This window comes from Emys orbicularis, chromosome 11 (genome assembly GCF_028017835.1).
Source record: "Emys orbicularis isolate rEmyOrb1 chromosome 11, rEmyOrb1.hap1, whole genome shotgun sequence".
NCBI lineage: Eukaryota > Metazoa > Chordata > Testudines > Emydidae > Emys > Emys orbicularis.
In genome coordinates, this window is record NC_088693.1 from 10,737,757 (window position 1) to 10,764,501 (window position 26,745).

Sequence of the window (26,745 nt, forward strand, 5' to 3'; positions counted from 1 at the left end):
GTGAACTCTGGGCAGGCACTGTCATCTTCATTTGTCTGCACAGTGCTTCGCACAATTGGGCCCTGGTTCTTGATTTGAGGTTCTTAGATACTACTGGGATCTACATAAGGGGCATGGTGCATCCCAATTTACTATGTAATATTTGGTATTCTTGGGCCATACCTCGCCGCATATGTAGGCAAAATCCACTACCTCTGTCTGTCTGTATCTCTTTTCTACTGTTACTAAACTGTCTTTTTGTCTAGAAATGACAGCCAGACAAGATAAATGAGTTGTATCCTCCACTTGCCATTGCATGTGCCAGGCAGCTGAAACAGTAATACATTTAAATCAAAAATAGCAAATCTGCCTCCATCAGAGATGGGCCAGAGCCAGATCTGAACTTTGCTAAAGTTTTTGAAGATGTTTGGTTCCATGTTTTTAATTCAGCTGATTATAACATCAACAAAGTCTGGATCCAAATGTTCCCGTGTTTGAGTCTACCGTATTATCAACAGCATCTTAATAAATGTCAAATTAGTACCGCTCTTTGCATCTTCCAACTTCTGTTGCTTTTCCTTCTTTCCGTTACCCCATCATCTGCCGTCTCTTTACTGCCCATGCTTCTGCAGCATACAGCATTGTGGAGCGCATCACTGTTCTGTACAGTTGGGCTTTCAGTCTCAGTGGCATACACTTGTCAGACATAACACCTGAGATGTTATTTCATGCTCTTCTAGCATTCCCCAGTCTGGACTGTATCTCGCGTTCAAACTCTCTGTCTTCCATAATCTAGCCACCAAAGCACTTGATATGATGAGTCTGATTAAGTTGTACTCCTTTAATCTCTTTATCCAGTTTTCCAGTGGCATATTTATTGACCCGCATGCCCTCAGTCTTAATGATGCTCATTTTCATCTCATGAGTGCTTAGCTGGTCACACCGCTGGTTTACTGTTTCCTCTAGGTCTTCTTTTGAGTATGCCCATATTGATGTGTCATCTGCATATAGCAGCTTCTCACCTTTTCCCATTGGGATCTTCCTGCTGAAGTAGTCACCAGTATGATAAACTGCCATCTGCCATCTTCTGTCTCTTTAGTGTACGTTTATGGAGGGGAAGAAAGATAATCTTCAGGGTGAGGCATTGGACTGGAACTCAGGAAATGTGGATTCAGTTCCCAGCTCTGCCACAGGCTTCCTGTGTGTCCCTGAGCAGTCACATAATCTCTTTGACTCCGGTTCGGCAGAGTACGTAAGCATGTGCCTAACTCTAAGCACATGAGCATCCCAGTGAAGTCAGTGGGACTCGTCACGTATTTGAGGTTAGGTATGTGTCAGAGTCCCTTGCTGAATCAGAGCATAAATGCCCAGTCATAAGATAGGCCAGTATTATCTCTCAGAGGTGTTGAGGATAAATCCATAAGTATTTGGGAGCTACTCAGATGGGGGCCATAGATCACTAGAGACAGAGTCTTGGCACGAAGTCCTGAGACCACCCCCGTCACTTTACCTCTGCATAGGAGTGCTAAATCCAGCAACGTGCATTCTGAGGCTATTTGTTAGAATGGCTGTTTTACATTTGCTGCTTTCCTTTCATCTGCAATGGGGCTAATGGTAGCTAATGCTGGGAGAACGGAGCATTCTGCTGAACTGTCTAAAAGAGTAGTTTAAAAAAGTGAATTTTATATTATAATGAAATAACAAAGCATTTCTGTTTATCTCCCTGCTCTACCCCTTCTATTTCCACCGTCTTTAGGAGCTTCTGATCATGATGGATTTTTCTTCCCCCCCCTGTTTTATCTAGTTTCAGTGCATATCAGCTCAGAGTGGAACCAATTACAGAACTCCATTTGGTGGGGTTAGCGTGTCACGCGTTGGTGTTTGCACAAGCAGATTGGTTTCCTGCAATCTGGTTGGCTGAAATGATTGCTATTTAACACAGAAGAGCTTCCTCTCAGCTGTGTATGTTTGTTTTATAGTCCCCAGCCGCCTCAGCCACAGGCCCCGGAGACTCCCTGGGCAGATGAGGAGAATGCTGTTTATCATCTGACGGATGAAGACTTTGACAAGTTTATAAAGGAGCATTCGTCTGTACTAGTGATGTTCCATGCACCATGTGAGTTTGCGTTTTCCATTCCGTAGTCTGATCCAAATGCCTGTTTATAAATAAAAAGAGGGTTGTTTCCATCTCAGTCTCTCACACACAATCTGAATGTCAAGATGCAGATTTTTTTTTTTAATGATCCTCCTAAAAGAAAATTAGCTTGAAATGTTCATAAGTTCAGAACACAGCTGAGGAGCTGGAGATGCCTTGTTTTTTGTTGTTGTTTTTTTTTACCGCAGTTGAAAAACTTAATGTGTTGAATATTCTGGACACTCATTATTTTACAAAGCGATCGCCTCAGGTTCAGCTCATCCCGTGCGTTGTCCCACTTCCACTGCGAGGGATCTAGTGGATTCAGCATGTAACTGAGAGCCGGGTATTCCTGAATCCTAATCCCATTGCCTCTAACTTTTCACTTTGCAGCCTTGAGCAAGTCACTGGCACCTATCTGCCTCGGTTTCCCCAGTCTGCCAGAATAGGGACAACTGTAGTTGTGTACTTCCCAGGGGTGTGGTGACAGCTGGTTAGTGTTTGTTGGTAAAGGGCTTTGAAAACCTAACGCGCTGTAGAATTGTTGGTATTTTAATGTTAATTATTTTGCTTACAATAAATTGAGGTGGGTTGGATTACTTGAATTTTCATCTTGAGCAGGGCAAATGCAGGATCTTGCCTCAGATCGTTGCCTTTTTGCTCCTTCTATGGTCTCATCCAAGCAGAATGCTCTAAAGTGACCTTGAGAAAGTATTTGGAGCACATTTTAAGTTGACTCCTGAGGTTGGTGGTGCTTTATTGACACATCTCAGGTTGTCTAGGAGGCTGTGAGTAGGCCTTGCCATGATGTTTCATGCTGTGTATGATCTGCATGTTGAACTACTGAGAGGCACTCTATTTTAGTAGATCACTTGGTGCACACTTGAAGACCACTCAGATACTTCTGCTAGTGGAGAATGTGGTTAGCCTGCTTACTTAGTGGCATTCTGCATCTAGTGCATATATATCACTACTCTTATGCAGATTGCCCTGGCTGCCAATTTGTTTCTGGGTGCAATTCAGGATAATGATTTTAATCTATATTGCCCAATATGGCGTAGCTCCTGTCTCTTCATACGCACCATCCTGGCAATTGCAATCAGCTGGGATGTTCAACAGCTCTAATGTACCTAGATTTGAACACCACAGGGGCTCTGGAGGCAGTGTGTTCTCAATTAGCAGTCTTTGGCTGTAAGGTCGAAATCTTAGCCCCCTTGAGGGGTTCTTGGCTCAAGGGTTGAAATCCTGGTACTAGCACTTAAATCCTGGCTCTGTTCAAATCAATGGGAGTTTTGCTGTTGATCTCAATGGAGCTGGGATTTCACCCTAGAACTTTCTTTTCCAGCAAAATCCAAGTTACAAGGCCTGTCTCTTTAAGGAGGCTATGTGGGTAACATTGTCAAAAGAACCTGGGGCTAACCGTGCAATCGCTCTACTCCCCTGAGTAGTCCCATTGGTCCCTACCAGCACTTTGTCCTACCTGGCCTAACGTGGAGTAAAAAGCATGTTTACTATTAGAACAAGTCCTTTTAAACAGAGCTTTTTTTATTTGGGGCATAGAAGACGTGGTGTGACTTGTTTACATCCAGAAAATTCCTACCAAAGATAGGTGTGTGTATATGCAGAATCCAGCCTACAAAGATGTAAAAGATCCTCACTCGCAAAAATCCTCTCTGGGCATCAGCAGCAGAGGGTGGGCATGCAAACTAATTAACAACAGACAGCTATCATAAACATTATCGCCATGATTAAAAGATCTTCTCCAGGCACTTCTTAAATTTGCTAATGGAGTCACCTTACGAATATTAGGAGATAAATTACTCTCTAGCAGAACATGCAGTAAAGGCAAAGGACATCTCCTCATTATTTGTTTTAACCTTGGGAAACTTAGAAGATGTGAATGTGTCTTCATTTAAAATATATACACATTGGTCTCAGAAGAGACAAAATAAAAAAAATCGACAGGAAAGAAATTCTGGATATACTCTGTGCAAGTTCTTTTGGTAGAAGCAGAATTATGGCAGTGATGCTTTAACTATAGTTTCATAGATGGCCAAAGTACTAATAGACCTAGTATTAAGAGACCCCAGGAAAACAGAAGTATTTTTTTAACATTCTGTTGAGCCAAACTCCATCATGGTGTAATTCTATAGTTCCATGGCATTTTGCCAGGGATATATTTAGCCAATTGTATCTCCTTAGCTACTAATGATAGTCCCTGGGGACCAGATCATGATATCTTTAATCATGATGATTTGCTCCTTATTTCACAAGTAACCCCACTGAAGTAATTGGGACCATGGTGGAGTAAAGCGCTACTCAGCCTGAGTAAGGGTATGAGAACAGAGCCTTCTCTGGCAAGTGCAGCCCCATACTACTGGTGCAGTCCAGTGTGAGCAGGTGCACATATTGACCGCCACTGGCAGTGCAGCTCATGCTCCCAGTTAATCAACCTGTGCCTAGTCTGGGGATAAAAACGTAGATTTGCTTTGAAGCTTGGTGCATAAGTGGGCGGAGAGGTGCAAGTCACTAAGGGCTTGTCTACACTTACAGCGGGACAGCTGCACCACTGGAGCACATAGTGAAGCTGCTATCTATGCATCGGCATAGGTACTCCACCTCCCTGAGAGGTGGTAGCTGTGTTGGCGGGAGAAGCCCTCCTGTTGACAAAGCACTGTCTGCAGCGAGGGTTAGGTCGGTAACTCCGTCGCTCAGGGATGTGGATTTGCCCCACCCCGAGCAATGTAATTATACCAACACAAGTTTGTAGTGTAGAACAGGACTAAGGTTAGGTGTTTGTTGCTCAAGTTAGTTTAGGCACAATGGAGGGTTTTAACCTAAAACAAATTGCATTGTAAAGCTCTCAAGAGGATGTTCAGTTAATCTGAAAGTTTGGATGAGGGGAACCGTAAATAACAGTCAGGTGCACTTTTATGATGTGTGAATCTGAAGGCCACCTCTGAACCATCCAGGCAGGGCATGCATCATTGCATTCATATGTTTTGGTTCATTTCTGTAACTATTAGCTAACATGTCTTCAGCTTTGCCGTGATCCTGGATTACTGTAATATACTTCTACCTTAATCCCTATATAAATCTTCGTATTGGTGTGACGGTATCCCCGGGGTGCAACCTGGACTGTCGGATCACTGAGCCTTCTGTCCAGCCAGGCTGGGGTATCCTTCTCACACTCTGATGCTGTTACCACGCTACAAGCCTCTGACAAGTGCTGCACTTGCATCCACAGACATCCACAAGCAGGGACACACCCAACTGAAGTACGTGAATGATCTCTCTGCCATTCATGAACCAACAAAAGAGAGGCTCCAGCTAATTCCCCCCAGCTCCCAGCCTTGCACCCCAGAACTGTACCGTCTTGCACTGGTCAGAGGCCTGACCAGTGTAAGTTCATTACCCAGTCCGCCCCTGCCTCGATGTGGAGGGACATACACTCGCCTTTGTAAACTGAGCTGAGATTTCCCTAGCACCCCAACCACACTGCTCTAGGTAAAATACAAAACAGACGTATTAACTACAGAAAGATCGATTTTTAAATGACTAGAAGTAGGAAGCCTAGAGCTTAAAGTTGGTTACTTAAGAAATAAAAATAAATTTGCAGTCTGAGTTCTACAAACTAAACAGGATTTGAATCAAGCAGTGTCTCACCCTGATAGATGGTACAAACAGGTCACAGATCTTCAATACACAGGCTGAGACTCTCTCTTTCAGCCCGGGACCACCCTCCCCCAGTTCAGTCTTTTGTCCTCCAGATGTGTTTCCAGGTGTTGAGTTGTGGGGGAGAGAGAGAGACCAAGTGATGATGTCATTTCCCTTCTTTTATAGTTTCTTCCAGCTTGCTGGAAACATCTTTTGCTGTGACGTGGGGGTCTGCCCCCATTGGTCAAGCAGTCTCCATTCTCTACGTGCTGTCCCTGAAAAGTCTTCTAGGTTGGCTGTTGGGAGAGTAGATTCCCTTTAATGGGCCAGCAGGACATGTCTGGCTACTCCATTTTTTTTTACCTGAAAGGCTGGTTGTGGGTGTTCCCAACCTCACAACATATTTCAGTAACATGTACAGCAGTGCTTTATAACCTCACATACAATGATAGCACATACAATCCAACAGAATATTAATGTTCTACAGAGTCAGACTTTTAAAATGATACCTCAGAAGGCATACTTTGTACAAAATATCTCATAATTATATGACAGTGGTGAATATGCAGGTTCCAGGGTGCTGCTTTGAAGTATAGAGTGTCACAGTTGGAATCTACTATCTCTAAATAAATAGATATTTACAGTCCTGTGCTGAGTTCCTTGTGGACTAAATCTGGCTGCACTTTGACTCTACCATCTCAGCGTTGCACGGAAAGGGTGAAAACCTTCATTTAAACACACTTGCACCTTTTCTTGTATTATTTCTTTTTGTTATTCTGGCTGTTTCATGTTCCAGTGCTGATAATACAGAAATATGCTGTCCCAGAAGCCTTCCTCCTCACAGCAGGGGGGTTTTCACTCACAGTTTGTTGGGCCCGCACAGCTTTGCTTTGGAACTGAATGGTTCCAACCAGAGCTATTCATCTCACCTCCACACCATAATATAGAGGCAACTGTGCAATTCAGAATAGAGAAGGTCTGAAAAGCCTCAGAGTCAAGACTTTCAAGAATAGGAGCCTAAATTTAGCCTCCTGAATCCATATTTAGAGACCTACGAAACAGCCAGCTGCAGTGCAGTGTGCTGAGCACTTCTGAAAAATCTGTCCAGTTCATTTCGGTTCCTAAAATGAAAATCTAGCCCATTAGGTCTAGACTGCTGGTAATATGTTACACTCCTAAGTCTTTGAGCACTTAAGTCAAGTCCCAATGGGCTCCTAAATCCTTAGGCACTTTTGAACACTTTGCCCTGCATCTCTCTTGTGGCAAATAATTTGGTGAGGCACATGTGAAACAATCCCTCAAAAAAAAAAAGGGGGGGGGAGGGGAGGGAGAAATAATCACCAAACTAATGGAACTGGGAATCTCTTGGACAATATTTCTCAAAGGAAAACATAAGCGCCGCACATTTTCTCCTACACTTAGTTATTTCCCTCCAAGCACGATCTCTATTAAGTCTCATACAATATAAGCCAGAGTCTCTGATAAGTCAATGGAAATGCTGCTAAAGGGCATTTAAAGTCTGGGATTGAAATTAAAATCCATTCATCTCATGCATAGGAGATACTGTTCATTATGTTTTCTTAACCGAGGTGACATTGGTAACATTTAAAATGTCACCATTCCCGTTACATCATGTAGAAATGACCTCTTGAGCTCTCCTCTCCTGTGGTGTATTAAGCAGTACAGATTCAGCAGCAAGTCCCAGTTGCTAGGGCAGTGAAAGTTGTTGCCCTCTGATGGTGGTTTGGTGGCCTGGGCAGGGACTTTAGGCTGATTCCCTTCCCATACTATGTCAGCTCCGATGAAGTCACTAGAGCTGCTCTCATGTCAGAAGTGGTGGAAGTGAGACGAGAATTGGACCAGCTGTTTTTAGGATTAAACAGTGAAAAAAATATTATTACAACCACCTCCTCCAAGTCTCAAAGCCTAAGCTCATGTTAAACCCACGTCCAAGCAGATCTCTCCAGAGCTGACTCAGACATATGATGTAACCTGTTGCAGAGGACCTGATGATTGCAAAATTACTGTTGCTGCTGTTTCTCTGCCCTAGGAGCCATATTCTTCTTCCCACTCTGGTGAGCAGGGCAGATATGGAGTACTCTTCATATCCCCTGGACGTCAATATCCACAAAGATGCAGCTGGTGATGCACATCATCTCAGTTTAGTCATAAACAGAAGGTCTGGCGAGAACTAATCTAGAGCTGGTAGAAATGTTTCCAGTTTTGGAACTTCATTGAGATTTTATTGAAATTCCCTTTCCCCCTCTTTAGAAACACTTTCCTGGTGTGCTGTTCCCTTTATTCCCCCCAAACCAGCTCTATAAATTACATGATTGAGATTTTTTCAAGTAGGTGATTTAGCCACACAGTTCTCTTCACTTGTAATGGGAGCTGTGTGGCAAAATCCCCCAGTTGGCTCTGAAAAATCTCAGCCCATATTTTTCTTTTTAATCAGTGAAGCCCAAAATGTTTTGAGACAGGCTGTGAACGTGCGCTCCCAATGCTGAGCAATTAACCCAATGTGAGCGAAGGGCTCAGAATCCTAAACACAGAGGAGTCTAGTGCTCTCCTGCTGACTTCAGTGGAGTTACTTCTGATTCTTACTGCGAGTGAAGAACTGGGACAATAGATTTCACTTTTTACTTTAAAAACAAAAACCCAACCCCCCCAACTGATTTTAGAACTATAAATGAATTAATAAATCCTCCTTCCGGTTCCCAGGGGCACACGCTCTGGAGACTCCTTACAAAACAGCTACCATGGTAGTTAGCTCTAATTGGTACCTCTCTGGCAGTTCCAGCAGAGGGGCCAAGGGTTGAAGAAGCTGGAGACTGGATTTACTGTGTAGCCTTAAAAGCGGTCCTTACAGGACAGGTTGAAGCTCATCAGCAGTGCAGTGTGGGCAGGCCTTTGAAAATACAAACTCATCCCATTAATTTTTTTTTATGATGCTCTGTGATTTGATCAGGATGAGCAGCACTAGGGCAAGCGGTTTTGTTCTAAATTAGTGTCGTTTGGTGCACAGGTGAAGGAGCACACAGATTTTTGTTTGTTAGATATTTTGTTAAATTTTGGATGAAGAGCAGGTAAAAAGGATCCTTCACTTCTTGAGGGATGACATGTCTGTGCACTTGAGAATTTACTTTGAAAGTCCTTCAAGGAGCATTCCCATGTTGGTCCCATGCGGTGGCTAAGTACAGAACTTCCACGCGGCAATTGTCACCAGCATTCAATTCACTAATAAGGGCAAAATAGAGAGCAGTGGGAGACCTTTCCAAACTGTATACGTAACCCATTGTGGGAGAGTGTAATTTTTTGTCCCCCTCTAGTGTCCCCCAGACCTAGTGGCTGGTCTGCATAAGCAGTTGGAGTCCATTGCTACTTCCAGCTAAGGACTAGTCCTTTAGCTCAGATAGTAAAGATTCATTATTTTTAGTTGTGAAGGTCTTGATTTCAAATCTCACTGTTGATCCAAATAGGACAGTTATAATAAAGTGGTGCCTGATGTGGAGTTCCAACACAGAGAGACCTCAGATACTTTGGCCATCAGTGGGGTCAGTTACAGAGACATACTTTCTGCAGTGCAGGGTGGGGAGTTTTTTACCTGCAGTTTTTTATTTGTATTCCCTGTTTTCAGTCATTCGTAGTTTTCAGAAACTTTAAACTCTGAGGCTGATGTTTTCCAGGCTTGGTCTCTGCCTGAAGATGAGTGTATGGGTTGGGGATAGATAAACTCATTAAGTGAGATAAGAATGGGCAAAGGTTCACTTTCTCCATTATATAAATAATATTTCCATTGCTTGAAATGGCAGGGACTTGAAGCTGAAATTTGGCAGGGAAATATCCCTCATTCAGGGAAAGTCCCTTTTGAGTTTCCTGGTGAAATTCAGTCTTTGAAAATTGGATTTTACACATGAGTAACTCGGCCTTTTGGCTGAGAGGTGAAAACATTATCTAATATTTTACCAAATATAACATTATTTAACTTCAATCACATAAGAGAGAGAAATGAAGATGTATTGTGCCTGGTACATTAGCCACAGAGTAAAATAATTGTAGGGAATGAGGCAGGCATTCATAAGGGCCGTGCCTTGTTGTCTGCATATCTTGTAAGAGGGCATGACCCCATGTACGCTTGATAAGGGTACATATGAGCTCACTGACTCTAAAGTGTGCATCATGCCACACACCTTTTCAAAGTATTCACTGAGAGATTGAGCCACCTCCCATTGAAGTCAATGGAAAGGCTCCCATTGGCTTCATTGAGAATTGGATGAAGCCTTGGATGAGGTAAGGCTTCTCTGGACCATCACCTATTTACTTATTTACTGTCCATCACGTGCCTTGTACTGTGTGAATCCTGTGGGGGTAGAAACAGGGCAGATCTCACAAGGCTCTGGAAAGGGGATGGGACTTTGTATATATTTCAAAAGGGAAAAAAGGAAGAAGAAAAAGAGAACTTCCATCCATAAAACTTGTTTAAAGAACATCCTAAGAACATAAGAATGGCTATAGTGGGTAAGACCAATGGTCCATCTAGCCCAGGATTCAGTCTTCCACGAGCGGCTGATGTCAGATGCTTCAGAGGGAATGAATAGAACAGGGCAATTTATCTAGTGATCCATCCCCTGTCATCCAGTCCCAGCTTCTAGCAGTCAGAGGTTTAGGATGCCCAGACCATGGGGTTGCATCCCTAAGCATATTGGCTAATAGCCATTGAGGGACCTTTTCTTCCTGAGCGTATCTAATTATTTTTTTTAACTCAGTTATACTTTTGGCCTTCACAACACCCTCTGGCAACAAGTTCCACAAGTTGACTGTGTTGTGTGAAGAAGTACCCCATTCTGTTTGTTTTAAACCTGCAGCCTATTAATTTCATTGGGTCATCCCTGGTTCTTGTGTCATCTGAAAGGGTAAATAACACTTCCCTATTCACTTTCTTCACACCATTCATGATTTTATAGACCTCTGTTATATCCCCCCTTAGTTGTCTCTTTTCCAAATGAACAGTCCCAGTCTTTTTAATCTCTTCTCATATGGAAGCTGTTCCATACCCCTAATCATTTGTGTTGCCCTTCTCTGTACTTTTTACAGTTCTAATGCATCTTTTTTTGAGATGGGGCGATCGGAACTGCATGCAATACTCAAGGTGTGGGCATGCCATGGATTTATATAGTGACATTGATATTTTCTGTCTTCTTATCTATCCCTTTTCTAATGGTTCCTAACATTGTTAGCTCTTTTGACTGCCGCTGCACATTGAGCAGATGTTGTCAGAGAACTATCCACAGTGACTCTAAGATCTATTTCTTGAGTGATAACAGCTAATTTAGACCCCATCATTTTGTATGTATAGTTGGGATTATGTTTTCCAGTGTGCATTACTTTGCATTTATCAACATTGAATTTCGTCTGCTATTTTCTTGCCCAGTCACCCAGTTTTGTGAGATCCTTTTGTAACTCTTCAGCTTTGAACTTAACTATCTTGACTAATTTTGAATCATCTGCAAACTTTGCGACCTCACTGTTTACTCTGTTTTCCAGCTCATTTATGAATATGTTGAACAGCACTGGTTCCAGTATAGATCCTTGGGAGACCCTTCTATTTATCTCTGTCCATGTGAAAACTGACAATTTATTTCTACTCTTTGTTTCTTATCTTTTAATCATTTGCTGATCCCTGAGAGGACCTTCCCTTTTATTCCATGGTTGCCTAGCTTGCTTAAGAACCTTTGGTGTGGAACCTTGTCAATGGCCATCTGAAAGTCCAACTGCACTATATTGACTTGATCGCTCTTGTCCACATGTTTGTTGGCCCCCTCAAAGAACTCCAATAGATTAGTGAGGCATGATTTTCCTTCACAAAAGTCATGTTGACTCATATAAATTGCAAAGTGAAACACTTCTAAGTCTGGAAATGACAAAAATACTTAAAGTTTGAATCACAATGCAAACTCACAAGGACGCTCAGATACTACTGTGGGGAGTGCTGGTAGAAGAAACTGATCGGTAGATGAAAGGGAGGCAAACATCTTAATGTTGCCATTTCTTGACTTTTGAGTACTTAACTAGATCAACTTAATGTTCTTTTAAAACATTTCTTTTTATGGAATATATACTAAAAAGTTCCCCCTCTGGCAAATAATTCAGTATGTCAGCTTTCATCTAATTTTTTTCATCTGAATTCTAAACCCCTGAGAAAGGTGCTACAGCAGAAATTCTTAGACTCTCTGCTACTACAGTGTAAATGGTTCAGCTGCAATCTTGGGGCCTTATCCTACTCTCAGTGAAGCCAACTGAGGTTTTGCCACTGATTTCAGTAAGATTAGGATAGGCCCCCTTACAAAATCCAAACACTACATGAACAAAATATTTCAAAGGGTGTTTATTTACAGATACAAAGTGCTTGATATTGTAGAGTTTTTAAAACCAAGAACAAAGAAATCCAAGGGAGCAATAATGTACAGTAGACAATTCGCTATCATATCTATCAAACTAATTACAGCACCAACTCTCAGTACAGCAGTTATTCACATGCATTCGAACAGGCGTCCCTGAAAATGCAGTAATACCATTAACTTGTAAAATGAAAATCCCGCTATTGATTTTTTTGAGCTCTTGAAAAATGTAGGTGGGATTGTGATTTAAAAAAAAAAAATCAATGCAAGTTTATAGCAATAGATCATGTAAATAAGAGTCAGAACATCGTAAAAATCCTAGCCACCAAGTTATGCAGTAAAACTTGGGTAGATAATCAAAAGGACCAGGGCATCAAAGGCAGTCCACGGTCTCTCTTCTGTACGTAACCTTCATCAGTTGTATAACAGTAAGGGATTTATCTGTTGAGTGTTCCCAGGGCACTAATGTGAATAGAGGAAGGATTGTCCACTGTTAGGGTGCTAGTCTGGGACTTAGAGAGACCCAGGTTTAATTTTCTGCTCTGCCACAGACTTTCTCTTTGTCCTTGAACAAGTCCTTCAACCTATCTGTGCCTTGGTTTCCCTTCTGTAAAATGAGGACGAGTACTTCCCTATCTCCCGGGGGTGGTAAGGATAAATACAGCCAAAAAGATTGCAAGGTGCGTAGATACTACAGAGGCACCAGAAAATCACGCCAGCTCCCAGCCTTGCACCCCAGAAATATACCATCTTACACAGGTCGAGATCCCCTTGGACAGTACAAGCTCATTAATAAGTTCGCCACTTCTTCAAAGGAAAGTGGACATGCACCAGCCTTTGTAATCTGAGCTGAGATTCCCCAGGCACTTCAACCAAAACCACACTGTTTTAGGTAAAACATAAAACAGATTTGTTAACTACAGAAAGATAGATTTTAAGTGATTACAAGACTTAAGAAATAAAAATAGAAACACAGTCTAAATTCTAACTTTAACAGACTAAGCAAGGTTTGAATCAAGGGAGTCTGTCACCCTAACAGACATTACAGGCAGCTCACAGTTCAGCTGGAAGGTCCCTTCCAGCCTGGGACCAATCTCCCTAGTTCAATGTCTGTCTTCCAGGTGTTGAGATTGGGAGAGAGGAGGAGGGGACAGGCCAAGCGATGATGTCATTGTCTCTCTTTTATACATTCTTCCAGCTGCTAGAAAGATCCTTGCTGTTATGTGGATTGAGTACGTGCTTTCTCTGAGAAGCCTCTGGGATAGTGCATTCTTCTTGATGGGCCATTAACGCCTGTCTGGCCAATGATAACTGCTCCTTTGTTGCTACTGAAAGGCCAGCTGTGGGTGTCTCCCAACCTCCCAACATATTTCAGTAACACCTATAGCAATACCTCATAACTTCATATACAATTATAGTACATACATTCCAACAGGATATTAAGGTTGAACAGATCAAGACTTTTAAAATGATACCTCACAAGGCATGTGTTTTACAAAGCCTACCATAATCATCTAACATTGGTGAATAAGGGGGTTCCAGAGTGCTAGTTGAGGTACAGTGTGTCACAACCATCTTAAGGGGTTCAGAGCTATTTCATTTCCTTGGCCTGGCTGCTGGGATGGACAGTGAGGGTGCGTTTATGATGATGGGTTTGTTGGGGTTTGGGTTTTTTTTTTTTTTTTTTTTTTTTTGGGTGATGTCGAAACTTATCTCTGACAGCCTTTGGTCATTGCAGGCCTGGGAGACTTCTTCTGGGAAAGAATCATGGTTTATATTCATAGCCTTATTTTGCTTGCTTCTAATGACTGATTAACCCATGAAACTATTTCTTACCGTTAAAGCAGCCATTTGTTTATTTCATTTTGAATGAATTCCCTCCCTTGCCCAGAATATAGAACCAATTAGGTTGATATACGGTGCAAAATTTCCAGTCATAAAGTCCCCTATAGTATCTGTGCCCCATGATGGCTAAGAGTCTCTCATTGCTTTGACGTTAGAGCCACTCTCTGTTTTTTCTGGGCCTTGCATCATTTCCACTAGACTGAATTTAAGAACAATCTCTGGTTAAATTAGACAAACCTAATCAGTGTGTGTAGGTGGGAAGAGGTTGGCTTTTTTGTTTTTCATTTTCCTAAATACTGTGTGGTTTCGCTCAATTTTCTGTTGTCCTCTGCAAATAGGGAATTTGGCCTGCCAACCCTGTAATGTAATCAGGGAACTGACTGTCAAAATGGTACCTTGTTCCTCCATATATCTGCTCCCTGGGTATTTGAGACATATATTTACTAGTTTTGCTGACAAAAACCCTGTTGGCATTGCAGAGGATTTACAGCTGTAGAGGAATGATTTGGATTCTCTTTGACCTGCTGCCCTGCCTATGATCTTTCTGCTGTAATCCTCTCAGAGCTTCCGATCAAAGGGGGGACGGACCAGGTCAGTACTTGGATGGGGCCATCTCCAAGGGATGACTTGGTGTTGGTGTTACTCTTTCTTCTGACTTAGTAATGAACCAGTACCTCAATATGATGATGGGGACAGTGTGCGGGGAAAGGTGCTGTGTTCTGGAAGAGATATCTGACTGGTCACTTGTGATTAGTAAGTATCCCACAGCACTTTTTCTAATAGTGTGTGTGTGTGTATGCACAGGTGGAGTTCCCACCCTGCTCTGAATCTGAACAGAAAATACACAATCTGCATAAAATCCAAACTTACCCCTTCCTGGAGTTTGCCTTTGTTGGTAACAACACAAATCCAACATCTACGTCACTCTAATTTCTCTCCAAGGTTGGTTTCTCTTAGGGTTTTCCCTGTAGGACCTCTGTGTCCCACGCCCTAGTTCCCTCTGCCTCTGAGAGAGGATCCAGTCCCACTTACAGGGGTCCAACTGCTGACATCAGGATAACTCTGAGGAATGCCACATTTTTATGCAGGGTCCAGAACCTGTTGTACTGCTACAGGATGTTAACCCTGATGTCCTGAGCAAACTGCATCTTGGATTAAGATGTTCTGCTCCCTTAAACTCCCCTTGCAATTTCTGCGAGTTACATTACTTTTCGCTATCTGGCCTGAACTCTGTTTCTGTAGTGTTGTGTTGTAGTTAAATCCTAAATGAAGAATCTGTCCTGGTGCTGGTAGTATAACAGTCAGGAAGAATACAATTTAACTTCCCCCTGAGACAAGTTTGTGTTTGCAGGACTGGCAATTGGGGGTTGGGGGGATCATCTTATGACTTATGAACAAAGTGCATTTGGATATGGAATAATTGTGAGAGAATAAAGATGGAACTCTTGTGGTAGTGGTCTCATAACATCCCTTTAACAATTTCACTTTAAGGCGATGCTTTGTCTCTCATTTTCACAATCAAATAGGAGAGAATTTATTTTTCACACCTGCTCAGGGCCTGTTTCCCAAAGCTGGCGTAGGGAAGTATAATCAGCCACCCCCATATCTCTCCCATCTCGGAGGGAGGAAAGTTTGTGGTACTAACCTCTATCGACACTTCCCACAGATTGGGAATCTGTTTAATTTCCATGGGGCGCACCATATGACCTCAAAAAGTTGAGACTAGGGATGCAGAGGCTCTGGAGTAGCAAGATCAATGTCTGGAAGCTGCAGCGAGACAAATTCAGAATAGAAATAAGATACAATTTTTTAACAGTGGGGGTAATTGGCCATTGGAACAACTTGCTGAGGGATTTGATGGATTTCCATTGCTTTAAATTGAGATTAGATTGAGAAGAAAGATGTAGGTCAATCAGAAGCTTTGAGCTTGTTGCAGGAGTCACTTGGTGAAAGTACATGGCCTGAGTTCTGCAGGAGGTTAGGCTAGATGATGATCATGCGCCCTTCTGGCTTAAACTATGAATGTGATCTGCAGGAGCTCTGACTAAGCCTTCTCTCCTCCCAGTACCACCTCTGTATTGAGCTGTCCTGACCAATGAGGTGGAATTTTTTACCTCCTTCTGCACCTCCCCCTCCCACTTGGGAGTTTTCCTTTGCCAGGATCTACCCTGGGTGAATTTAGCCCTGATGCTGTAACTGTGAAAATGGGTGAATGCACAAAGGATTTCTGACAGAAGCATTGAATAAAACTTTCTAGTTTTATCTGATTCTTCCACAGAATACAGTGATCATCCGAGCCCGTTTTTTTTTTTTTTTAAACGTAAGTCCATTTAGCAGAACTTGTGGATTGCCTTTCTAAAAACAGTCATGAAGCTTTCTGCTATCTGCAAGATGTTTGTGCCGTCAGGTACAGCGTAATGCTTGTAAGAGGAAGGGAAATCCAATTCTTGACCTTTAGTTCAACTAGATCTCCTCTCCTTCTGCAACGATGATAATGACATATCCAGTTTAGGGTATTAAAGCCAAAGCTGCGGTGGTTGCCACAGTCAGAGTTGCATACCATTCTAATCCCATGTTTTCAGTTGCTGAGAACTTAATAGAGCACTACGCCTTGATCGAGCCTCTAGAACTGATGTGGCAGTTGGCAGTGCAATTCTTTCCTCTCTTTTGGACTTGATTCCGCAGCTCCTTCCTCCTTATGTGGCTACTGCTCCGGAGTCTTTGAAGTGGAGCACCCACAGGGACACTACTTGAAGGAGGGGTTACTCACCCTGTGCCGTAACTGTAGTTCTCGGAGCTGTGTGTCGCTGTGGGTGCTGTACTATCCGCCCTCCTTCCCCTCTGCTTCGGAGTTTCCTTCTGAGACTTGGCGATGGAGAAGGAACTGAGGAAGGTTTGGCCACACAGCCTGATATAGCCTTGATCTGATAGACAGGATATGGGGCATATGTGCACATGAAGTGGAGCACCCACAGGGGGACACATCTCTAAGAACTACCCTGACTGCACAGGGCGAGTAATCTCTCTTTTCCCATTAGGTTAACAGAAATATTTGTAGTATGCAGCCATAGGGGAATGCAGAAATGGCACGTTCTAATGAATATTGATAAATGCTAATGTTGCCCGAATAGCTTGTCAATAGAAGGAATTTAATAATGATTCTTTAGAATCTTTATTCATAATCTAATTTGTCTCTAGGGTTCTGCAAATCAGAATTCTGCAAATTGCTCGTTCTCAATCAGCTGGAGGTTGGTGATGATCTTTATCTCTTGCTTGTTGTGTACCTGCCTTCTCTTGACAGCCTCAGACAATGCTGTGTCGAAATGAGAGGCTGTGACCAAAATTGTGATATTTATATAGCCTTAACTTGAGAGAAACAATCCGTAAATAAGTGCCATGGAGAAGCAGTGATATTTGTATTCTGGGGGCAGTAGTAAGACTGCCTATGCAGTAGCTTGGTTGTTGGATAATTGGTTTGCTCCGTGTCTTCTATAGGCAGAACTGTAAGTTTTCAGGGGTAGAAATATATAAGTTTTTAGCAGTGGTTTTGAAAACAAGTTGCTGCAATACACACTGTCTGTAGTTTTGTGTCTTTTTAATGGTCCCAAGTGTCATATATAATAGATAAGAATGCTGTTTATTTTGGGGGAGGAAAGGAATTCTCTTTAGTTAAAGCTCTACACTGCCATGTAAAAGGTCTAGATTCAGTTTCCATTCCTGATCTCTTGCTTTGTAGACCACAGGGTTGGGTATACTTTGTAGGAGGGCGTGTATGTATGGAAGAGGGAGGAGAGTGCAGTACTGGGCATATCCTCGCATTGGTGAAGTTGGGTTAAGACCTGCAGTATTGGAACAGACTAGTTGTCCATCCGATTCAGTGGTGAGCCGGCTGTTCTGTTCTGGCACCACAGCAGCCCCTGGTGGGCAAAAGGTGTAACTGCAGAGCCTTGCAGTCAGAATGTATTTTCCACGGAGAAAAAAAAAATCTGCGGGACACATGAATTCTACAAGTGTGCAGTGACACAGAATTCCCCGAAGCATTGAGTAATTGGCATGGCTCGTTTGGTTTCGCTAGAGGCACATGGATTTACACTGGCGGAAGATCTGGCCCCTGAGACTCTAAGGCAGGGGTTCTCAAACTTCATTGCACCACGACGCTCCCTTCTGACACTAAAGTTACTATATGACCCCTGGGTGGGGGATGTCGGAGCCTGAGCCCTGCCACCCTGAGTGGAGTGAAAGGGGTCCACAGCACAAGCTCCGCTACCCCGGGTAGGGGTGGAGCTCGGGCTTCAGTTTCAGCCCTGGGTCCCAGCAAGTCTAATGATTAAAATGGGATCGCGACCCACTTTGGGGTCCTGACCCACAGTTTGAGAACCACTGCTGTAAGGTGCTTTTATCCTTTTTTGAAGAGAGCTCACAAAGCACCGTCCTCTGTTCCTGCATTGTCACAAGAAGACTGAAACGTTGGTAATGGCATCTTCAAAGGTGGACCTCACAGCTGCCGCCAACTAGGCATATGTTTGCAAAATTCTTCAGCCTGCTGTCTGGGATAAAAGCTCCCTTCTATACCTACAAGCTTGCTTGTCAGTTCTGTTTGTAACTCTGGTTTCCTGGACTGGAGCAGAACCTCGGTAGTATGGAAATGTTCAGTTGCTCACTGATGATGTAAGTCTCTTACTTAGTAACTCATCCCTTTGTCGATATACTGCTACCTCTTCCAAATTAATATCGTCCCACCTGCTTTGTATCTGAAAGAGCTCCCAGCTGCTAGCAATTGGGATGTGCCAAGTTACAGTCCTATCTACCCGACAGTGGGGTTTTGGTCTCCTGAGTCTTGCAGTTTATGCCCAATCCCTATGCTTTCTCTGCACTGGAATGATACAGAGGATGTTAAACAACACGATTCTGGCTGTTATCATTGAGCCTTCTGACTCCTGATTAACAGCAACTGCACTGGAGGAAGACGCTGTTTATTCCCATGGTTACTTAGGGCAGTTGAGAACATAAATTATAAATAAATAAGGAAACTGGAACTCTGTTCGTGCAGCTATTTTAAAACCATTAGCAGGGGCTTGCGTTACACAGTATGTACAGTACTTGATTTTTTTGTAGCTTTTTTAAAGTTTAGATCCCCCCCTCTCTTTTCAGTATGGAATATTAACAACTTACACTTGTTTTATGTATCACATTTCACTGCAGTGGCTCAAAGCATTTCACCTCTCTTAAGCCCTGCAGACTAGGTAAGATGTCCATTGAATAGGTGGAGGAAGCTGAGGCACAGAGATGTCAAGTTATTTGCCGAAGATCATTCTGCAAATCTGCAGAGCCCGGGGCTGGTTTTCCCGCTGCGGGGTGAGAGTCACTAACTTTCACTTCCTCGGGAGTTCTTCTTTCCTGTGATGCGAGTCTAAGGGTACGTCTACGCTGCAAAAAAATAAACCCCGTGGCAGTGTATCTCGGTGCCTGGGTCAACTGACTCAGGCTCACGGGGCTGAGTCAGCAGTGTAGACATTCCTGCTCAGGCTGGAGATGGGGTTCCGAGCACCTCCCCCCTTGCTGAGTGTGAGAGCCCACAGTCCTCCCCAAGCAGGAATGTCGACAGGGCTATTTTTACGTCGTAGTGCGAGCCCGAGTCAATTGACCCAGGCACTGAGACTGTCTGCCACAGGGGTGTGTGTGTGTTTTTTGCAGTGTAGACATACCCTAAGGCTCCCAATTATCCTTATTCTCACTTATCTACAGTCCTCCTCTCTCCCGTGTCTCAGATGTTCCCAATAGCCCCAGCCAGGGGAGACAACGAAGGCGTTTTTGCAGCAGGCATCAAGACATCCTTGCACTTGATTGTGACCTTTCTTCCTCTTCTGGGACCGGATAGGTCGCTTTCCTTGCTTTGTCTTTTGCTTTTAATGGCGCCTCATGTCAATATACACTTAACACAAAAGTGCATCTTCTCAGAGTGCACATCAGAGGTGTTTGCTACAAAACCTGTGGGCTTCCATCCAGAATCCCAGCAGACCTTATGCAGCACATCCTAGCATCTGGGTTAAGGGCATCTTGTAGAATTGTTATTATTTTTCCCATTCATTTTTCCAATAGAAAGCATCCAAACTAGAGGAACTTAGCACTCAGGGAAATATAAACTGTGCTGAACAGCATAATGTGGCAGTCAGAGGAAAGGCAATGACCTTGGAATTCATTTTCATGGCTTTCTCATTGACCACGAGAACTTAATGGCAATCCTTGCAAGATTAGCAGAAGGTAGGATAAGTAACTATAGGAGAGATGATTGATTTGCAATGTTGATATCAGACTTAACTTAGTCTTTCTTTTTCTCTTCTTGGATGGACTAGGCAGGCAGCAAAACACAAAATAAAAGGGAAAGGTAAATTCCACATAAAAATGGGCAGAGTAACTTCTCTTTATGATAGTAAAAGCTTTAGCTGTAGGGTTTTTGTAGCCTTAGTTTAACAGGAATTAGGGCTGTCAAACCATTTTTAAAATTGCAATTAATAGCGAGATTTTTTTTTTAAATGGTCACGATTAATCACAGTTTTAATCATACTGCTAAACAATAATAGAATACCAATTTAAATTTATTATAAATATTTTGGATATTTATACATTTTCAAATATATTTCAATTATAACAGAATACAAAGTGTACAGTGCTCACTTGATATTATTTTTGATTACAAATATATGTACTGTGAAAAGATAAAAGAAATAGTATTTTTCAGTTCACCTCCTACAAATACTGTAGTGCAGTCTCTTTATCATGAAAGTGCAACTTACAAATGTAGATTTTTATATTTACATAACTGCACTCAAAAACAAAACAACGTAAAACTTTAGAACCTCTACAAGTCCACTCAGTCCTACTTCTTGTTCAGCCAATCGCTAAGACAAACAAGTTTGTTTACATTTACGAGAGATAATGCTGCCCTCTTCTTATTTACAATGTCACCTGAAAGTGAGAACAGGTGGGTTCTGCTTGATAACAACAATCCAAAGCAGTGTGGACCGATGCACCTTCATTTTCATCGTCTGAGTCAGATGCCACCTACAGAAGGTTGATATTCTTTTTTGCTGGTTTGGGTTCTGTAGTTTCCGTATCAGAGTGTTGCTCTTTTAAGACTTTTGACAGTATATTTGACTCCTCGTCCCTCTCATGTTTTGGAAGGCACTTCAGATTCTTAAACCTTGGGTCGAGTGTTATAGGTATCTTTAGAAATCTCACATTGGTATCTTCTTTGCATTTTGTCAAATCTGCAGTGAAAGTGTCAAATCAAACAACATTTGCTGGGTCATCATCCTAGACTATATGTAATATATGGCAGAATGTGGATAAAACCACGGAGAAGGAGACATTAACTTAAATTTGTGACCGAACTCCTTGGGGGAGAATTTAACACATTATTTTTTTAACAAGCGTCATCAGCATGGAAGCATGGTGGCCGAAGCATGAAGGGGCATCTGAATATTTAGCATATCTGGCATGTAAATACCTTGCGACGCTGGCTACAGCAGTGCCATGCAAATGCCTGTTCTCACTTTCAGGTGACATTGGAAATAAGCAGGCAGCATTATCTCCCATAAATGTAAACAAACTTGTTTGTCTTAGTGATTGGCTGAACAAGAAGTAGGGCTGAGTGGACTTGTAGGTTCAAAAGTTTTACATTCTTTTGTTTTTGAGTGCAGTTATGTAAAAATAATTCTACATTTGTAAGTTGCACGTTCACAATAAAGAGATTGCACTACAGTACTTGTATGAATTCCCTGAATTACGAATTACGTTTTTGTTTTCCAAACAAGATATGCCTAATCTGCGTTTTCCTACCCTGCCATGCGAGAGCTAAGAGAAATTAACAAATACAGTGGAAAAGCATTGATCTTTGTGGCAATTAATAGCAACCCATGCTTGCTGATCAGCAGTCAACAAGAAGCTGGACAAACGTACATTGTACCCCACCTTTTATTGGGGAGCCAAATGAACAAGTAATTGATCAGAGACTGCCCATCTCTTGGGCTGCTGAGTAAACGTCTCAAGCAATCTGAGCTGTGATTCAAAGTTTTCTTTATTTACGGGGGGGATAATACAAAATGAATAAAGTTCCCTGCTCCAAAAAGGTTAAATAAATCAATTCAAGTCTATGTCAGCGGGAACTGTCAGTCCCTCCCAGAAAGCTGTGTGACTGCAGGATTTCTGCAGTGGCAAATAAATCATTGCACAAGCTTTTTGCATACTCTTAAAAACGGGATGAGCAGTGACTGCGGTGCTGAGACAGTAATTCTTTAGGCTATTCCAGCTTCTTTCTGAATAGAATTTCACCTCTTAGTGTATCACATCTGGTTCCCAGCTCAGGGCTTTTGCTCTTCTGACTGTAAAAGCTCTTCTTGTAGCTCCCCAAGGCAAGGAGTTTCAGTTCCAAGACCAACCTGATTCTGCCATTTTAATGGCTTTAAAACTTTATTTGTTTTACTCGCATTGAAAGTGTCTCCTGGTATCAGCTATAGCAGTTGGGCCTGTACCTAGTTGTTTCATAGATGTTATGCCATAATGTTGTAATTTAGGCCTTGTCTGTGATGGGCTTTGAACCTAATGGAACCACAGTTCCATCTGTAGTGGGTGCAAACACGGGTGTCTGGCCAGGTTCTAACACCATGTTCAAGCTTAGATCCATGACTGCTCTGGTTTTGACTTCCTTTCCTCCAGAATCCTTCAACTGGGCTTCATCTGGCCCTACTTAGTCTCAGTGCACTATTTGAAAATGGTTTTAAAATATCCCCGGTGCTGCCTACACAGCCTAGAAAATGGCTTTTGCTGGAGTCACACTGAAACGGACATCAAGCCCTGTTTTCAAATATGGTAAAGACAGGGTCTTTGAGTGCCTATTACAGCAACAAGCAAAGGAGGAGAACAACATGACTGACTGCAACCTAGGGGAAAATAAAAGCACCTGTAGGGATGATCACCACCAGGTATCTAAATGCAATACATCCCTTTTGCAGCACAGTACATTAACCACCTTCAGAGTTTCTGCCTGTTTAAAGCTGTTGATAATCAGTTCTGGTGCTTTCAAGCTCTTGCCCTTTGACAAATGGTGGGCCAACCTTATTCTGTGTTTGTACGGCACTTAGCAGAACGGGGTTCTGGGTCCATGAGTAGAGCTCCTAGGAGCTCCAGTAATAAAATAATAAATAATAACTTCACACAGGAAGTACCTTTTATCTCCATTTTACAGGCCTTGCCTTCATTAAGAATATATATATTGGTGTAATTACATGGAAGTGATTAAGCTGGTGCAATTCCCTAATGTAGGCAGGCTGCACCAGTATAAAGTGGGATTTGTATCACGGCAGTGTAATCCAAATTAAATTGCTAATTTAAGATGCACCAGCATAAGCCCAATTTTAAATTGATGAAGTTACCCTGGTACATCATTTCTCTAAGTCGATAGGAATTTGGAAATTGAGGCAAGATAGGTTGAGTGACTTGACCAAGGCCACACTGCATGTCAGTGGCTTGACAGATACTGTGTGTTCTGTACTTCTGATTCATTCCAGAATCCCGGAGAATGTGTCCATTGCATTTGTTTAAACAAGTTAAATTCTAGTAGCCATTTTGGAAATGATCCGAAATGTTGCTGAAGCTTTACAAATAAAACATGTTCTGAATTCAAGTAAATCTCCATTACCTGGTTCTGGACATTGACCGTGGCGGGATGGGGCAATGACTAACCATGGAGTGATTCTTTGTTTTTAGTAATCCAGCTGCCAATATCATTGTGTAATGTAGAGTTTAATTTGGGTTTTCTCTGGCAGGGTGTGGGCACTGTAAGAAAATGAAGCCAGAGTATGAGATGGCCGCAGAGATGCTGCACGGAGCCAGTGATGTAAGCTAATTTCCTTTATTTCCCCCTTTTCAAATAATCCATGATAAATACCAGAAGTAATAAAAATGACGTTTCCATCCCTCCCTGCCACAATTTTAGCTGTTCTCATCCTCCCACAGGGCCCTCCGAGATGTGCTTCCAAAGTACAGTCTCATCGGTAATGCATGAGCCTTGCCAAAGCGTTAGCAAGAACATTCTGTCTTGAGCGAAAACAAAATTGCCAAGTGATTATATATTCTGCTGTAGGGCCTTATTTATACACAATATGATCAAACCCAAATATAATGTGGAAATGTTTATTTTCCCATTCATTAAAGGCCTCATGCTAAATGCAAATTAAGAAGACGTGGGGGGGGGGGTTCGGTTATGGTGTAGATGCAAAAATTTAACGGGCTTGTTTCTCCTCTTGCATACATTGATTTTACACTGGAGTCATTCCACTGTACATTAATGTAACTAAGAAAAGAATCTCAGGCCCAGCGATGATAATAATCACTGTTGTTGATTCAGCACCAGCACGGCACAGGCCATACAGGAATGGAAGAGATGGTCATTGCAGCTCAGACACTCAATGCCTAGGAGACAAAGGTCTTGTCTCAAAGCACAGTAGGTCCTTTTTCAATAATGCTCCCTTCCATGAAGCCCATCAAGCCCTCCCAGAGAAAGGAGTGTCAGTTAAGGAAATCTGAATGAAGAGTGGTTATTTGGCAGAAGAGTGTATTGGAGTTGCAGGGGAAGACCTGAGGGGAGAAGGCATGAAGATGAGAATGGGAGGAGGATATGAAAGGGGGCATTTAGGAGCTCTTATGGGGGAGGAGGTAGGAGGAAGTGGGGGAATAGGTATAGGATAGTATGGTGCAGACACTTAAAAGTCAGATGGGGGCTTGAAGTTGATGCAGAACGCGAGAAGAAGCCAGAGGCGGGCTTCAATGAGTGGAGTGACATGGTTAGAGTGGTTAATTTATCAGCAGCATTCGGTATCGATTGGAAGGGCGCAGGAGGAGGTATGGGAGGCCAAAAAGAAGAGGCAGGATTGCAGTACTGGAAGCAAGCAGTGACCAAGGAATGGACAGTGAGTTAGTGGGAGGATCGGAGACAACAGGGTAGGTTTGTAGCGATGTTGTAAGGGAAAAAACAACTGCCTGTGTGTTAGGAGAAAAAGGGAGAGGAGCATATGGCACCATAGTGACAGGCCGGGGAGGGGAGTTGGAAAGTGGAGTTTTCAGCAACGGCAGACAGGGAGATTTCAGTGCGAGGGGTGTGGATCAGGAGCTCAGTTTGCTCCATGCTGCTTCTTGGTGGTAGGGCATCCAGGATGAGATATGGGACTGGACAAAAAGGAGGGTGGGGTGGAAAGAGGGTTCTGAGGGTGGGTAATTGAAGGGTAGAGAGTGTATCAAGGTCACCTGTATTTAATAATTTACGTGGTAAAGGGAAAATCCTGCTCCCCCATGTAGCCGTGCATAGCAATAGAACCAAGACAGTCCCCCTGTGCATACAACAATAGTTTAGTTATATCTTATAGACTTATAGAAAGAGACCTTCTAAAAATGTTAAAATGTATTCCTGGCACGTGAAACCTTAAATTAGAATGAATAAATGAAGACTTGGCACACCACTTCTGAAAGGTTGCCAACCCCTGCTCTATGACCTGGCAAAATATATCCATCCCTTCACAGTGATATTTGGAGCCAGCTGTGTTTTTCAATATACATGTAGTTTGTACTTGGAGTCTAAACCCATATGAGTGCCTCTCTGAATCTGTACCATCTCCTGGCTGAGAGTGAGTGTGATGCCATGGTTTGCAGTTAGCTTTCTCTGTTTCAGAGTCCTGGTGTCCTTGCAGCTGTCGATGCTACTGTCAACAAGGCTGTGGCAGAAAGATTTCACATCTCAGGGTTCCCTACGTTGAAGTACTTTCAGGATGGAGAGGAGAAGTACACTCTGCCGCAACTCAGAACTAAGAAGAAGATCATTGACTGGCTGCAAAAGTAAGTTGTATGAGTTGGAGATTTCATCCAGATTTCTGGCTATTAGCCACTGAAGATTGCTTTTGTGAAGAAGTAAATCTTAAACTGATTCATCTCATACTTAAATCCTTACTAACAAAAAAGAAATTGAAAGTACTGAAAGCCACACAAAGAGGTGTTCTTTATATATTTTTTAATATACAAAATCCTTTGTTTGCTATGGGTTTTTGTTTTTTTTTAAATACGTGACCCGGTAATTCTATCCCCAAATAAATATTTTTAAAATATCTCCTAAGCCTCTCTCTGGGGGGGCATAACAGTGGCTCAAACAAATAAGATCAAATTTGCTGAACCCTCTTTTTGTTAGCCAATAGTTTTCCTTGTTTAGCCGCCAAATTGTTGTAGCTGTACTTTTTTCTTTCTGAAGTAATTTCTGACCATCAAAAATGGCATCTTTCTTATTAGTTGCAGTAAAACATACAGATTTAGGTTGAATGCATGTTGAGAAGGATGTAGCTCCAAGAGGGAAGAATTGTTGATGTAATTGTCTCTATTCACTGTTTTGGAAGAAAAATATAAAGAATTGTTTTTCTTGACGTACAGAGTTTGTTTTCTCAGAAACTTTGTGTTTACTCTGTTTGCTATATTGTGCCACAGAAAGAAGTTTCATCTGTATTTTGCGATTACACCGCTACCTCGATATAACGCGACCCGATATAACACAAATTCGGATATAACGCGGTAAAGCAGTGCACCGGGGAGGCGGGGCTGCGCACTCTGGTTGATCAAAGCAAGTTCAATATAACGCGGTAAGATTTTTTTGGCTCCCGAGGACAGCGTTATATTGAGGTAGAGGTGTATTTGTTG

General features: G+C 42.5%; 1 protein-coding gene across 1 annotated transcript in view; it reads left to right on the forward strand.

Annotated features, from left to right (window-relative positions):
• The window catches only part of PDIA5 (protein disulfide isomerase family A member 5), a 121,095-nt gene that overhangs the window by 60,961 nt on the left and 33,389 nt on the right, over positions 1–26,745 (forward strand). The window contains exons 11-13 of the mRNA XM_065413261.1: positions 1,959–2,095; positions 23,838–23,908; positions 25,736–25,899. Coding sequence (XP_065269333.1) covers positions 1,959–2,095; positions 23,838–23,908; positions 25,736–25,899 — 372 coding nt within the window. The remainder of the gene's footprint in view (positions 1–1,958; positions 2,096–23,837; positions 23,909–25,735; positions 25,900–26,745) is intronic.